A 17,692-nucleotide genomic window follows, 5' to 3' on the forward strand; every position below is an offset into this window, starting at 1 on the left:
GACCAGCCGATCCTCCGACACAACATCACCGGGGGCTCACACCACAGACATCTAGTGGCAAAACTCAATTACGACTACATTACCACTTACACTTGGAGTACAGGCTTTTGCAAAGGGTGTATCTACTAGCAACACCCGTGGTGGGACACCACAGAGGCACGACAGGGACATTATTACTATATGGAGGCACAGCATGAGGCAGGGCTGTATTTACCACTAGGCACCCATGGTCCTGTTCCTGGGACAGCACCAGGGAGCAGGGGGAAGGAAACAACTTTTTAATTTTTTTTATTTTTCTAGTCTTCCACCTCCCGTTCAGACTTGCCAGAAAATCTAGTAATTCAATGTGGAACATTGTTTATGTTTAAAGTGACTCTGTACCCACAATCTGACCCCCCAAACCGCTTGTACCTTCAGATAGCGGCTTTTAATCCAAGATCTGTCCTGGGGTCCGTTCGACAGGTGATGCAGTTATTGTCCAAAAAACAACTTTTAAACCTGCCCAAACGTGCCCAATGGCCGGGGCTTACATTTGTATATGCATTAGGCTGGCACCACCTCTCCGTCCTTCCTCCCCATCCTCCTCATCATTAGGAATGCTCCAGGCAGATTGCTTCCTATTCCCCACCTGTGTGTATAATGAACATGGGCTGGATCGTTAAGACACCGGTGCAAAGCTCAAACAGCAGTAAATGTTCCTGGATCATTCCTAATGCTGAGGAGGGTGGGGAGGAAGGACAGAGAGGGTGTGCCAGCGTAATGCATATACAAATGTAAGCCCCGGCCGTTGGGCTTGTTTGGGCAAGTTTAAAAGTTGTTTTTTGGACAATAACTGCATCACCTGCCGAACTGACCCCAGGACAGGTCTTGGATTAAAAGCAGCTATCCGAAGGTACAAGTGGTTTGGGGGGTCAGATTGTGGGTACAGAGTCACTTTAAGCCGTTAAAAACCATGAAAAACAGATTCAGACAATGTTTTTACATGTAGAGAAATGCATGTGGCCGAAACCACACTCCCCCACGCTCCCCAAGATGGAGCGTCTTCAGGTTTAGTGCTTAGGGCAGCAGCAGCTGGTAATACCGCCCTTGAAGGAGGCATTATTACTCTATGTAGGGTTCAGCTGGGGACATTATTACTATATGGGGGCACAGCAGGAGGCATTATTACTGTATGGAGGGTTCAGCGGGGGACATTATTACTATATGGAGGGCACAGCAGGAGAAATTATTACTATATGAAGGGTACAGCAGGAGACATTATTACTATATGGGGGCACAGCAGGAGGTATTACTATTATATGGAGGACACAGCAGGGGGCATTATTACTATATGGAGGGCACAGCAGGAGAAATTATTACTATATGGAGGGCGCAGCAGGAGACATTATTACTATGTGGGGGCACAGCAGGAGGTATTATTACTGTATGGAGGGTTCAGCAGGGGACATTATTACTATATAGAGGGGGGTCGGGTCACCTCAGTTCCCTGAGCTCTGAGGAGCCTATATAAGTTTGAATGAGGAACTTTAATCAGTGACTGGAGATACGGTTCATTCTTGGGCCGTATAGACGGAAGTGGTGCAGTGTTATGTAGAATTGTTTTATAATATTTGGCTACAAGGAGGATACCTGATTATTATATCAGAAGGTAACCATGCCTAAAGCCTGTGCAAACAATAGATTACCAATCTAACCGTACCAGATTTAGATAGCAGCTCTGAAGAAATTCTCAATAATTTTCATTAAAAAATCAATAGGTGATGCCATATATAAAACCAGGAGACGTCTCTGCACTTCACTCTCAGAGAATATTCCGGACAGATAAGAAAATCAGGATATACAGGTGAGGGCAGCGTCTTTTCCACAATATGGTACAGAATTATCACAGTCTTACAGGAGGAATAATCATTGCTGCCCATAGAAACCAATCACAGCTCAGCTTTCATCTCATCAGGGCTCATGTACATTAAAAGCTAAGCTGTGATTGGTTGTTATGGGCAGAAAAGAGCAAAAGTACTGTAAGACATGGAAAGAAATCTACCCAAAAATTTATATCAGGATGTCATGTGGCAACACATCAGGTTGTAATTCCAAACTTGCTTTATGCATCAAATTATTACACTGATTATTATTACACAAATTATTAGACTGATATTTGGTAGTTTTATTTAAACATTAACACTATTAGTTGGGCAGTGTATAACACTATTAGTTGGGCGCTGTATAACACTATTAGTTGGGCAGTGTATAACACTATTAGTTGGGCACTGTATAACACTATTAGTTGGGCGCTGTATAACACTATTAGTTGAGTACTGTATAACACTATTAGTTGGGCAGTGTATAACACTATTAGTTGTATATTGTATAACACTATTAGTTGGGCAGTGTATAACACTATTAGTTGGGCAGTGTATAACACTATTAGTTGGGCACTGTATAACACTATTAGTTGGGCGCTGTATAACACTATTAGTTGGGCAGTGTATAACACTATTAGTTGGGCAGTGTATAACACTATTAGTTGGGCGCTGTATAACACTATTAGTTGGGCAGTGTATAACACTATTAGTTGGGGGCTGTATAACACTATTAGTTGGGCAGTGTATAACACTATTAGTTGGGGGCTGTATAACACTATTAGTTGGGCAGTGTATAACACTATTAGTTGGGCAGTGTATAACACTATTAGTTGGGGGCTGTATAACACTATTAGTTGGGCAGTGTATAACACTATTAGTTGGGCAGTGTATAACACTATTAGTTGGGCAGTGTATAACACTATTAGTTGGGCGCTGTATAACACTATTAGTTGGGCACTGTATAACACTATTAGTTGGGCGGTGTATAACACTATTAGTTGGGCGCTGTATAACACTATTAGTTGGGCGCTGTATAACACTATTAGTTGGGCGCTGTATAACACTATTAGTTGGGCAGTGTATAACACTATTAGTTGGGCAGTGTATAACACTATTAGTTGGGCACTGTATAACACTATTAGTTGGGCAGTGTATAACACTATTAGTCGGGCGCTGTATAACACTATTAGTTGGGCAGTGTATAACACTATTAGTTGGGCACTGTATAACACTATTAGTTGGGCACTGTATAACACTATTAGTTGGGCGCTGTATAACACTATTACTTGGGCACTGTATAACACTATTAGTTGGGCGCTGTATAACACTATTAGTTGGGCACTGTATAACACTATTAGTTGGGCACTGTATAACACTATTAGTTGGGGGCTGTATAACACTATTAGTTGGGCACTGTATCACACTATTAGTTGGGCGCTGTATAACACTATTAGTTGGGCAGTGTATAACACTATTAGTTGGGCAGTGTATAACACTATTAGTTGGGCAGTGTATAACACTATTAGTTGGGCGCTGTATAACACTATTAGTTGGGCACTGTATAACACTATTAGTTGGGCACTGTATAACACTATTAGTTGGGGGCTGTATAACACTATTAGTTGGGCACTGTATCACACTATTAGTTGGGCGCTGTATAACACTATTAGTTGGGCAGTGTATAACACTATTAGTTGGGAAGTGTATAACACTATTAGTTGGGCCGTGTATAACACTATTAGTTGGGTGCTGTATAACACTATTAGTTGGGCAGTGTATAACACTATTAGTTGGGCACTGTATAACACTATTAGTTGGGAGCTGTATAACACTATTAGTTGGGCACTGTATAACACTATTAGTTGGGCACTGTATAACACTATTAGTTGGGAGCTGTATAACACTATTAGTTGGGCACTGTATAACACTATTAGTTGGGGGCTGTATAACACTATTAGTTGGGCAGTGTATAACACTATTAGTTGGGCGCTGTATAACACTATTAGTTGGGCAGTGTATAACACTATTAGTTGGGCACTGTATAACACTATTAGTTGGGCAGTGTATAACACTATTAGTCGGGCGCTGTATAACACTATTAGTTGGGCAGTGTATAACACTATTAGTTGGGCACTGTATAACACTATAAGTTGGGCAGTGTATAACACTATTAGTTGGGCGCTGTATAACACTATTAGTTAGGCAGTGTATAACACTATTAGTTGAGCAGTGTATAACACTATTAGTTGGGCAGTGTATAACACTATTAGTTGGGCGCTGTATAACACTATTAGTTGGGCAGTGTATAACACTATTAGTTGGGCGCTGTATAACACTATTAGTTGGGCAGTGTATAACACTATTAGTTGGGCAGTGTATAACACTATTAGTTACACAGTGTATAAGACTATTAGTTGGGCGCTGTATAACACTATTAGTTGGGCAGTGTATAACACTATTAGTTGGGAAGTGTATAACACTATTAGTTGGGCAGTGTATAACACTATTAGTTGGGCACTGTATAACACTATTAGTTGGGCGCTGTATAACACTATTAGTTGGGCGCTGTATAACACTAGTAGTTGAGCAGTGTATAACACTATTAGTTGGGCGCTGTATAACACTGTTAGTTGGGCAGTGTATAACACTATTAGTTGGGCGCTGTATAACACTATTAGTTGGGCAGTGTATAACACTATTAGTTGGGTGCTGTATAACACTTTTAGTTGGACACTGTATAACACTATTAGTTGGGCAGTGTATAACACTATTAGTTGGGCAGTGTATAACACTATTAGTTGGGCGCTGTATAACACTATTAGTTGGGCGCTGTATAACACTATTAGTTGGGCGCTGTATAACACTATTAGTTGGGCAGTGTATAACACTATTAGTTGGGCGCTGTATAACACTATTAGTTGGGCGGTGTATAACACTATTAGTTGGGCACTGTATAACACTATTAGTTGGGCGGTGTATAACACTATTAGTTGGGCACTGTATAACACTATTATTTGGCGCTGTATAACACTATTAGTTGGGCGGTGTATAACACTATTAGTTGGGCGGTGTATAACACTATTAGTTGGGCGCTGTATAACACTATTAGTTGGGCGGTGTATAACACTATTAGTTGGGTGCTGTATAACACTATTAGTTGGGCACTGTATAACACTATTAGATGGGCGCTGTATAACACTATTAGTTGGGCGCTGTATAACACTATTAGTTGGGCGGTCTATAACACTATTAGTTGGGCAGTGTATAACACTATTAGTTGGGCGTTGTATAACACTATTAGTTGGGCAGTGTATAACACTATTAGTTACACAGTGTATAAGACTATTAGTTGGGCGCTGTATAACACTATTAGTTGGGCAGTGTATAACACTATTAGTTGGGAAGTGTATAACACTATTAGTTGGGCGCTGTATAACACTATTAGTTGGGCACTGTATAACACTATTAGTTGGGCGGTGTATAACACTATTAGTTGGGCGCTGTATAACACTATTAGTTGGGCAGTGTATAACACTATTAGTTGGGCGCTGTATAACACTATTAGTTGGGCAGTGTATAACACTATTAGTTGGGCGCTGTATAACACTTTTAGTTGGACACTGTATAACACTATTAGTTGGGCAGTGTATAACACTATTAGTTGGGCAGTGTATAACACTATTAGTTGGGCGCTGTATAACACTATTAGTTGGGCGCTGTATAACACTATTAGTTGGGCAGTGTATAACACTATTAGTTGGGCAGTGTATAACACTATTAGTTGGGCGGTGTATAACACTATTAGTTGGGCACTGTATAACACTATTAGTTGGGCGCTGTATAACACTATTAGTTGGGCAGTGTATAACACTATTAGTTGGGCGCTGTATAACACTATTAGTTGGGCGCTGTATAACACTATTAGATGGGCGCTGTATAACACTATTAGTTGGGCTCTGTATAACACTATTAGTTGGGCGGTGTATAACACTATTAGTTGGGCTCTGTATAACACTATTAGTTGGGCGCTGTATAACACTATTAGTTGGGCGCTGTATAACACTATTAGTTGGGCAGTGTATAACACTATAAGTTGGGCTGTGTATAACACTATTAGTTGGGCGCTGTATAACACTATTAGTTGGGCAGTGTATAACACTATTAGTTGGGCGGTGTATAACACTATTAGTTAGGCAGTGTATAACACTATTAGTTGGGCAGTGTATAACACTATTAGTTGGGCAGTGTATAACACTATTAGTTGGGTGCTGTATAACACTATTAGTTGGGCGCTGTATAACACTATTAGTTGGGCACTGTATAACACTATTAGTTGGGCAGTGTATAACACTATCAGTTGGGCACTGTATAACACTATTAGTTGGGTGCTGTATAACACTATTAGTTGGGCACTGTATAACACTATTAGTTCGGCGCTGTATAACACTATCAGTTGGGCAGTGTATAACACTATTAGTTGGGCACTGTATAACACTATTAGTTGGGCTGTGTATAACACTATTAGTTGGGCGCTGTATAACACTATTAGTTGGGCAGTGTATAACACTATTAGTTGGGCACTGTATAACACTATTAGTTGGGCGGTGTATAACACTATTAGTTGGGCAGTGTATAACACTATTAGTTGGGCAGTGTATAACACTATTAGTTGGGCGCTGTATAACACTATTAGTTGGGCACTGTATAACACTATTAGTTGGGCAGTGTATAACACTATTAGTTCGGCGCTGTATAACACTATCAGTTGGGCACTGTATAACACTATTAGTCGGGCACTGTATAACACTATTAGTCGGGCTCTGTATAACACTATTAGTCGGGCAGTGTATGACACTATTAGTCGGGCAGTGTATAACACTATTAGTTGGGCGCTGTATAACACTATTAGTTGGGCACTGTATAACACTATTAGTCGGGCTCTGTATAACACTATTAGTCGGGCAGTGTATGACACTATTAGTCGGGCAGTGTATGACACTATTAGTTGGGCAGTGTATAACACTATTAGTTGGGCGGTGTATAACACTATTAGTAGGGCTCTGTATAACACTATTAGTTGGGCAGTGTATAACACTATTAGTTGGGCGCTGTATAACACTATTAGTTGGGCAGTGTATAACACTATTAGTTGGGTGCTGTATAACACTATTAGTTGGGCACTGTATAACACTATTAGTTGGGCAGTGTATAATACTATTAGTTGGGCGCTGTATAACACTATTATTCGGGCGCTGTATAACACTATTAGTTGGGAAGTGTATAACACTATTAGTTGGGCGCTGTATAACACTAGTAGTTGGGCAGTGTATAACACTATTAGTTGGGCAGTGTATAACACTATTAGTTGGATTCTGTATAACACTATTAGTTGGGCGCTGTATAACACTATTAGTTGGGCGCTGTATAACACTATTAGATGGGCACTGTATAACACTATTAGTTGGGCTGTGTATAACACTATTAGTTGGGCGCTGTATAACACTATTAGTTGGGCGCTGTATAACACTATTAGTTGGGCACTGTATAACACTATTAGTTGGGCAGTGTATAACACTATTAGTTGGGCAGTGTATAACACTATTAGTTGGGCAGTGTATAACACTATTAGTTGGGCGCTGTATAACATTATTAGTTGGGCGCTGTATAACACTATTAGTTGGGCAGTGTATAACACTATTAGTTGGGCGCTGTATAACACTATTAGTTAGGCGCTGTATAACACTATTAGTTGGGTGCTGTATAACACTATTAGTTGGGCAGTGTATAACACTATTAGTTGGGCAGTGTATAACACTATTAGTTGGGCACTGTATAACACTATTAGTTGGGCAGTGTATAACACTATTAGTTGGGCAGTGTATAACACTATTAGTTGGGCAGTGTATAACACTATTAGTTGGGCAGTGTATAACACTATTAGTTGGGCGCTGTATAACACTATTACTTGGGCGCTTTATAACACTATTAGTTGGGCGGTGTATAACACTATTAGTTGGGCACTGTATAACACTATTAGTTGGGCGCTGTATAACACTATTAGTTGGGCAGTGTATAACACTATTAGTTGGGCGCTGTATAACACTATTAGTTGGGCGCTGTATAACACTATTAGTTGGGCGCTGTATAACACTATTAGTTGGGCGCTGTATAACACTATTAGTTGGGTGCTGTATAACACTATTAGTTGAGCAGTGTATAACACTATTAGTTGGGCGCTGTATAACACTATTAGTTGGGCGGTCTATAACACTATTAGTTGGGCGGTGTATAACACTATTATTCGGGCGCTGTATAACACTATTAGTTGGGCGGTCTATAACACTATTAGTTGGGGGCTGTATAACACTATTAGTCGGGCGCTGTATAACACTATTAGTTGGGCAGTGTATAACACTATTAGTTGGGCGCTGTATAACACTATTAGTTGGGTGCTGTATAACACTATTAGTTGGGCAGTGTATAACACTATTAGTTGGGCAGTGTATAACACTATTAGTTGGGCGCTGTATAACACTATTAGTTGGGCGCTGTATAACACTATTAGTTGGGCAGTGTATAACACTATTAGTTGGGCAGTGTATAACACTATTAGTTGGGTGCTGTATAACACTATTAGTTGGGCAGTGTATAACACTATTAGTTGGGCAGTGTATAACACTATTAGTTGGGCAGTGTATAACACTATTAGTTGGGCGCTGTATAACACTATTAGTTGGGCAGTGTATAACACTCTTAGTTGGGCAGTGTATAACACTATTAGTTGGGCGCTGTATAACACTATTAGTTGGGTGCTGTATAACACTATTAGTTGGGCGCTGTATAACACTATTAGTTGGGCAGTGTATAACACTATTAGTTGGGCAGTGTATAACATTATTAGTTGGGCAGTGTATAACACTATTAGTTGGGCGCTGTATAACACTATTAGTTGGGCAGTGTATAACATTATTAGTTGGGCAGTGTATAACACTATTAGTTGGGTGCTGTATAACACTATTAGTTGGGCGCTGTATAACACTATTAGTTGGGCAGTGTATAACACTATTAGTTGGGCAGTGTATAACACTATTAGTTGGGCAGTGTATAACACTATTAGTTGGGCACTGTATAACACTATTAGTTGGGCAGTGTATAACACTATTAGTTGGGCGCTGTATAACACTATTAGTTGGGCTGTGTATAACACTATTAGTTGGGCAGTGTATAACACTATTAGTTGGGCAGTGTATAACACTATTAGTTGGGCGGTGTATAACATTATTAGTTGGGCAGTGTATAACACTATTAGTTGGGCAGTGTATAACACTATTAGTTGGGCGGTGTATAACATTATTAGTTGGGCACTGTATAACACTATTAGTTGGGCAGTGTATAACGCTATTAGTTGGGCAGTGTATAACACTAATAGTTGGGCAGTGTATAACACTATTAGTTGGGCAGTGTATAACACTATTAGTTGGGCGCTGTATAACACTATTAGTTGGGCGCTGTATAACACTATTAGTTGGGCACTGTATAACACTATTAGTTGGGCACTGTATAACACTATTAGTTGGGCAGTGTATAACACTATTAGTTGGGCAGTGTATAACACTATTAGTTGGGCAGTGTATAACACTATTAGTTGGGCAGTGTATAACACTATTAGTTGGGGCGCTGTATAACACTATTAGTTGGGCGCTGTATAACACTATTAGTTGGGTGCTGTATAACACTATTAGTTGGGCAGTGTATAACACTATTAGTTGGGCAGTGTATAACACTATTAGTTGGGCGCTGTATAACACTATTAGTTGGGCGCTGTATAACACTATTAGTTGGGCACTGTATAACACTATTAGTTGGGCGCTGTATAACACTATTAGTTGGGCGCTGTATAACACTATTAGGTGGGCGCTGTATAACACTATTAGTTGGGCGGTCTATAACACTATTAGTTGGGCGGTGTATAACACTATTATTCGGGCGCTGTATAACACTATTAGTTGGGCGGTCTATAACACTATTAGTTGGGGGCTGTATAACACTATTAGTTGGGCAGTGTATAACACTATTAGTTGGGCAGTGTATAACACTATTAGTCGGGCAGTGTATAACACTATTAGTCGGGCAGTGTATAACACTATTAGTTGGGCAGTGTATAACACTATTAGTTGGGCGCTGTATAACACTATTAGTTGGGTGCTGTATAACACTATTAGTTGGGCGCTGTATAACACTATTAGTTGGGCAGTGTATAAAACTATTAGTTGGGCAGTGTATAACATTATTAGTTGGGCAGTGTATAACACTATTAGTTGGGCGCTGTATAACACTATTAGTTGGGCAGTGTATAACACTATTAGTTGGGCAGTGTATAACACTATTAGTTGGGCGCTGTATAACACTATTAGTTGGGCAGTGTATAACACTAGTAGTTGGGCAGTGTATAACACTATTAGTTGGGCAGTGTATAACGCTATTAGTTGGGCAGTGTATAACACTAATAGTTGGGCAGTGTATAACACTATTAGTTGGGCAGTGTATAACACTATTAGTTGGGCGCTGTATAACACTATTAGTTGGGCAGTGTATAACACTATTAGTTGGGTGCTGTATAACACTATTAGTTGGGCAGTGTATAACACTATTAGTTGGGCAGTGTATAACACTATTAGTTGGGCAGTGTATAACACTATTAGTTGGGCAGGGTATAACACTATTAGTTGGGCACTGTATAACACTATTAGTTGGGCAGTATATAACACTATTAGTTGGGCGCTGTATAACACTATTAGTTGGGCGCTGTATAACACTATTAGTTGGGCACTGTATAACACTATTAGTTGGGCAGTGTATAACACTATTAGTTGGGCGCTGTATAACACTATTAGTTGGGCACTGTATAACACTATTAGTTGGGCACTGTATAACACTATTAGTTGGGCAGTGTATAACACTATTAGTTGGGCGCTGTATAACACTATTAGTTGGGCAGTGTATAACACTATTAGTTGGGCGCTGTATAACACTATTAGTTGGGCACTGTATAACACTTTTATTTCTTAGAATTTATTATGTTGTTGCAACTGTAATAAAGTTCCCCCTAAGCCCCCCCACACCAATGTTATATTTGTGTTTTTAGGGCTGATTTGGGACCATGATCTTCTTCACCTTCACCCTGTTGTTGCTTCTGTTGACAAGCAGTGCTGAGGAATGTGAGTTCCCTAATCTTTATATGTATTTGTGTGGTATAGTCACTGTTGGTATATATATATATATATATATATATATATATATATAGTATGTGTGTGTGTGGTATAATCACTGTTGGTATATATATATATATATATATATATATATATATATACTAGAAAATGTACCCGGCGCTGCCCGGGTATAAAGTGTCAGTGTGTTAATTAGATTTGTTCTAAGGTGCCCAGGAGGCCAAGCTAAAGGTATTGTTTCATCTGAGTTAATCAGTGAAATTAGTAGTGCATGGTTGGAGGGGTTCTGTATACCCACAATGTATAGTTTTTAGGGGTCTCGCATATCTGTAGTGCATAGTTGGGGGGGCTGTATACCTATAGTGTATAGTTGAGGGAGGTCCTGTATACCTGCAGTGTACAGTTGGTGAAGGTCCTGTATACCTAAACTGTATAGTTCGGGGGTCCTGTATACCTGTAGTATATAGTTGGTGCTGTATACCTGTAATGTATAGTTGGTGGAGGTCTTGTATACCTGTAGTTTATAGTTTGAGGGTCCTGGATACCTGTAGTGTATAATTGGTGGAGGTCTTGTATACCTGTAGTATATAGTTCGGGGGTCCTGTATACCTGTAGTAAATAGTTTGAGGGTCCTGTATAACTATAGTATAGAGTTGGTGGAGGTCCTGTATACCTGTAGTGTATAGTTTGGGGTCTGATATACCTGTAGTATATAGTTGGTGCTGTATACCTGTAATGTATAGTTGGTGGAGGTCTTGTATACCTGTAGTTTATAGTTTGAGGGTCCTGGATACCTGTAGTGTATAATTGGTGGAGGTCTTGTATACCTGTAGTATATAGTTCGGGGGTCCTGTATACCTGTAGTAAATAGTTTGAGGGTCCTGTATAACTATAGTATAGAGTTGGTGGAGTTCCTGTATACCTATAGTATATTTGAGGTCCTGTATACTTGTAGTATAGAGTTGGTGAAGGTGCTGTATACTTGTATTATAGAGTTGGTGTAGGTCCTGTATACCTGTAGTGTATGGTTTTGAGGTCCTGTATACCTGTAGTGTATAGTTTGGGGTCCTATATACCTGTAGTATATAGTTGGTGGAGTTCCTGTATACCTGTAGTGTATAGTTTTGGGGTCCTGTATACCTGTAGTGTATAGTTTGGGGTCCTGTATACCTGTAGTATATAGTTGGTGGAGGTCCTGTATACCTGTAGTATATAGTTTTGGGGTCCTGTATACCTGTAGTGTAAAGTTTGGGGTCCTGTATACCTGTAGTATATAGTTTTGTGGAGGTCCTGTGCACTTGTAGTGTATAGTTTTGGGGTCCTGTATACCTGTAGTGTCCTGTATACCTGCAGGGTTGTATTTACCCGTATGGCAGTGTTATTCAGTCACAGAGTGTCGGTATTGGTCATGTCTGGTATGGGGGTGTTATCCAGTCACAGTATGGCGGTATTGGTCAGGTCTGGTGTGGCGCTGTTATCCAGTCACGGTATGGTGGTATTGGTCAGGTCTGGTATAGCAGTGTTATCCAGTCACAGTATGGCAGTATCGGTCAGGTCTGATATGATGGTGTTATCCAGTCACAGTATGGTGGTATTGGTCAGGACTGGTGTGGCGGTGTTACCCAGTCACAGTTTGCCGGTATTGGTCAGGTCTGGTATGGCAGTGTTATCCAGTCACAGTATGGCGGTATTGGTCAGGTCTGGTATGACAGTGTTATCCAGCACAGTATGGTGGTATTGGTCAGGTCTTGTATGGCAGTGTTATCCAGTCACAGTATGGCGGTATTGGTCAGGTCTGGTATGACAGTGTTATCCAGTCACAGTATGGCGGTATTGGTCAGGTCTGGTGTGGCAGTGTTATCCAGTCACAGTATGGCGGTATTGGTAAGGTCTGGTATGACAGTGTTATCCAGTCACAGTATGGCGGTATTGGTCAGGTCTGGTGTAGCAGTGTTACCCAGTCACAGTTTGGTATATCTGTTGTGCCCTGTATATACATGTACTGTATGGATGGAGTAGGGGGTCCTGTATATACATGTACTGTATGGATGGAGTAGGGGGCCCTGTATATACATGTACTGTAAAGATGGAGTAGGGGGTCCTGTATATACATGTACTGTATGGATGGAGTAGGGGGCCCTGTATATACATGTACTGTAAAGATGGAGTAGGGGGTCCTGTGTATATACATGTACTGTAAAGATGGAGTAGGGGGTCCTGTATATACATGTACTGTATAGATGGAGTAGGGGGTCCTGTATATACATGTACTGTAAAGATGGAGTAGGGGGTCCTGTATATACATGTACTGTATAGATGGAGTAGGGGGCCCTGTATATACATGTACTGTATAGATGGAGTAGGGGGTCCTGTATATACATGTACTGTATAGATGGAGTAGGGGGCCCTGTATATACATGTACTGTATAGATGGAGTAGGGGGTCCTGTGTATATATATGTACTGTATAGATGGAGTAGGGGGCCCTGTATATACATGTACTGTATAGATGGAGTAGGGGGTCCTGTATATACATGTACTGTATAGATGGAGTAGGGGGTCCTGTATATACATGTACTGTATAGATGGAGTAGGGGGTCCTGTATATACATGTACTGTATAGATGGAGTAGGGGGTCCTGTATATACATGTACTGTATAGATGGAGTAGGGGGCCCTGTATATACATGTCCTGTATAGATGGAGTAGGGGGTCCTGTATATACATGTACTGTATAGATGGAGTAGGGGGTCCTGTATATACATGTACTGTATAGATGGAGTAGGGGGTCCTGTATATACATGTCCTGTATAGATGGAGTAGGGGGCCCTGTATATACATGTACTGTATAGATGGAGTAGGGGGTCCTGTATATACATGTACTGTATAGATGGAGTAGGGGGCCCTGTATACATGTACTGTATAGATGGAGTAGGGGGTTCTGTATATACATGTACTGTATAGATGGAGTAGGGGGCCCTGTATATACATGTACTGTATAGATGGAGTAGGGGGCCCTGTATATACATGTACTGTATAGATGGAGTAGGGGGCCCTGTATATACATGTACTGTATAGATGGAGAAGGGGGCCCTGTATATACATGTACTGTATAGATGGAGTAGGGGGTCCTGTATACATGTACTGTATAGATGGAGTAGGGGGTCCTGTATACATGTACTGTATAGATGGAGTAGGGGGTCTACCAGTTATTACTGTGGATGTTGTGAGGCAGCTTCCCTAGCAACCATTGCTCCCTGTGATAATGAGAGCAGTAATCCTATTGGTTGCTAAGGCTCCAACTGCCGTGTCTGCTGCAGCTAATTATATCACCTGTGTTTGCAGTGAGGAGATTTTCCCATTCATCTCTATGAGGCGCCTCTCTTTCCCCTCCCCCTCCCCTCCTGTACATCTGGCGGGGACGGGAACTTCGCAATAACCTTCCCGGGCACCCAATGTATCTGTGTGCCAAATTTGGGGTCAAACGGTTCAGGCGTTTGGAAGTCTATATGGGACAGACAGACAGACAGAAGGACAGACAGACAGACAGACTTTGATTTTTATGATATAGATATATATATATATGTGTGTGTGTAGTATAGTCACTGTTGGTATATATACTGTATATATGTGTGTGGTATAGTCACTGTTGGTATATATGTATATGTGGTATAGTCACTGTTGGTATATATATATGTGTGTGTGGTATAGTCACTGTTGGTATATATATATGTATATGGTATAGTCACTGTTGGTATATATGTATGTGTGGTATAGTCACTGATAGTATATATGTGTGTGTGTGGTATAGTCACTGTTTGTATATATATATAAATGTGTGTGGTATAGTCACTGTTGGTATATATATATATATATGTATGTGGTATAGTCACTGTTGGTGTATGTATATATATATATGTGTGTGTGGTATAGTCACTGTTGGTATATATGTATATGTGTGTGTGTGGTATAGTCACTGTTGGTATATATATATATGTATGTGGTATATTTTTTGGTTATCATTTTTAGTTGTGAATGGGGGGGGGACAAAATTTACCTTTTCAGCTTAGATTTTATTACTTCTTCTCTTCTATTTCATTATAGTTAGAAATGTTGCCCTTCGAGGTCGCGCGACTCAATCTACAAACTATGGAGGGCTGAGTGCCGCTATTAACGCTATTGATGGAAATACGGATCCTATGTGGGCCCGTGGATCATGTTTTCATACTTTAGCCGAGCTTTCACCATGGTGGAGAGTGGATTTATTAGAAACACATAAAATATCCCATATAACCATCACCAGCCGAGGAGACTGCTGCAACGATTACATCAATGGGGCCGAAATTCTCATTGGAGACTCACTGGCCAATAATGGGAACAACAACCCAAGGTAGGTTGTACATATAGGACTTACAGCATTGGTCTCAGGTGGTTTTTCAGGGTTCTACATTCTTGAACTAATGGGTGTACACTAGCTGCTATGACGTCTCCAACACTCAACAGGGAATTTTGCTATATCTCTATAATATACCCTCAGAAGCAGGAGCGGGACATTAAAAAGCAGTACTAAGTAGTGTAGTCTGTCAATCTGAATTGGGGCAGTTTTCTCTTCTGTCCTGATCATAACAGCTCTCATCAGTTTTTACATGCCTGGCGACATAAAAAGAAGGAAACTGCAAAGGCGTGCAGCAAATGTTAAGACTTGCGGTTGATATAGATGTTGAGATATATAAAATTGCTATAGAAGAAATAAAGAAAAAATAAGTTAGCAAACCATTTGGCTTCTGCACCCCCCTCCCCATCCCACTCCATGGGTGATTGAGGCAGAGATTATCTGGATTCTGCATGCTCAGTTATTAGCCCAGGAGAGGTCCGTGTACGGTGTATCTCCAGCTTTGGACCCCACTGACTGTGATTATTGGGGTGCAGGTTGTTGGCACCCCCCCACACACTGCTTGTAGGGTGCTGTGTCTGGGTGCACCATGAAGAAAGCATGGCACTCCTCAGTCCCTTTCATACAGCAGATTGGTGAGGTTATAGGGAGTGGGGCCACCATTGGCCAGATATTGCTAGCCATCAATATTCAGAATAATAATACTTGCTCCTCACACAGACACCATTGTAATGGATTGTTTCTCTGCAGATGCGCCCAAATTACATCCATTCCTCTGGCCGGTGCTCAAACCTTCCAATGTAACGGCATGACGGGTCGATATGTGAACATCGTGAAACCTGGAGTAAAAGGATACCTGAACTTCTGTGAGGTCGAGGTCTACGGAGTCCCTCTGAATAATTGTTACTGCCATACGTAATGAGGAAGGAAGTAAAGAGAATCTTCAGCGGCACTCACCATGAAAAACACCTTAGGGCTATGTTCACACTATGTATATTTCAGTCAGTATTGTGGTCCTCATATTGCAACCAAAACCAGGAGTGGATTAAAAACACAGAAAGGATCTGTTCACACAATGTTGAAATTAAGTTGATGGCTGTCATTTAATGGCAAATATTTGCTGTTATTTTAAAACAACGGCCATTGTATTGAAATAATGGCCGTTATTTACTGTTATATGGCGGCGATCCACTCAATTTCAACATGGTGTGAACAGATCCTTTCTGTGTTTTTAATCCACTCCTGGTTTTGGTTGCTATGAGGACCACAATACTGACTGAAATATACGTAGTGTGAACATAGCCTTAGTAAATGAGGAATTAGATATATATAACCTATGAATGATAAGATGTGGAAATAATGTCGAATTTCCATCTATCTTCAGTCGTGAATGACTCCGTATATACCGTATATTTACTGCTTCAATAAAGCTTGGGTCTCTTGTATCCAGAATCGGTTGGTGAGTGTTTCTTGGTCTGGTAGATTTGACTGGCCAATGTGTCTGAATGGGGCCGAGTAACACTACAATATCCTGGCAGCGCCATTGTGGTCGGACGTTTCTCTCCCTGGTGAAATTAACTGATGGCTACTGTGAACTTACCTGAAGCTAAAAGAACCCCTTTAATACCTCAATGCTCCATGACACATGACATAAATGTAATAGCCTTATGTGAAGGCCCTCCTATGTCTGGACACTGTACTATGCTGTGGGGCAGTGCTGCTGAAAGTGACCCTCACACTGGTTGGCTGATCAGTACCCCTACAATAACAAGCCAGGAGCAAGTAAAGGACCAGGGGCAAGTAAAGAAAGAAGATCCTGTAGGGTTTTAGGGGTTCAATTCTTGTGGTCCTAAGCACAGATGGAGACATAGTATTAGGGTCTAAGTACAGAGGGGGCGTAATATGGGGGGTCTTAATACAGAGGGTATACAGTATGGGGACTAACTAAAGAGAGAGAACACAGGCTAGGGGCATAAACTACAGGACTAAGCCACAGTGTGAGGCCTAAGTACAGAGGGGGCACAGTATGGGGGCCTAAGTACAGAGGAGGGCACAGTGTGAGGCCTAAGTACAGAGGGGGCGGGGAGCGGAGCTAGCCGTGGACATGAGCGGACGCGTCTGAGGATCACCTCTTTTCGGGCGATAATCCTGCAGATATCCTGATACCATCACCCCAAAACTATCTCCGGGTGCTTCTGAACGCCTGAGGCAC

At 41.0% G+C, this 17,692-nt stretch overlaps 1 protein-coding gene across 1 annotated transcript; it reads left to right on the forward strand.

Annotated features, from left to right (window-relative positions):
• The first annotated feature begins 1,740 nt into the window (after window positions 1-1,740).
• LOC138794527 (fucolectin-like) lies at window positions 1,741-16,932 on the forward strand. The gene is made up of 4 exons (XM_069973218.1): window positions 1,741-1,843; window positions 11,008-11,080; window positions 15,192-15,477; window positions 16,231-16,932. Exons 2-4 carry the CDS (start codon window positions 11,023-11,025, stop codon window positions 16,397-16,399), a joined length of 513 nt encoding a protein of 170 aa, XP_069829319.1. The 5' UTR covers window positions 1,741-1,843; window positions 11,008-11,022; the 3' UTR covers window positions 16,400-16,932.
• The last annotated feature ends 760 nt before the right edge of the window (window positions 16,933-17,692 follow it).

The sequence above is a fragment of the Dendropsophus ebraccatus genome, chromosome 6 (genome assembly GCF_027789765.1).
Source record: "Dendropsophus ebraccatus isolate aDenEbr1 chromosome 6, aDenEbr1.pat, whole genome shotgun sequence".
NCBI lineage: Eukaryota > Metazoa > Chordata > Amphibia > Anura > Hylidae > Dendropsophus > Dendropsophus ebraccatus.

Excerpts from the sequence above, each read along its gene's own strand:
- LOC138794527 (XM_069973218.1), top strand. The coding sequence starts at position 11,023 with ATGATCTTCTTCACCTTCACCCTGTTGTTGCTTCTGTTGACAAGCAGT. Across the intron at positions 11,081-15,191 it reads GACAAGCAGTGCTGAGGAAT|TTAGAAATGTTGCCCTTCGA; the intron begins GTGAGTTCCCTA and ends ATTTCATTATAG. Across the intron at positions 15,478-16,230 it reads AATGGGAACAACAACCCAAG|ATGCGCCCAAATTACATCCA; the intron begins GTAGGTTGTACA and ends GTTTCTCTGCAG.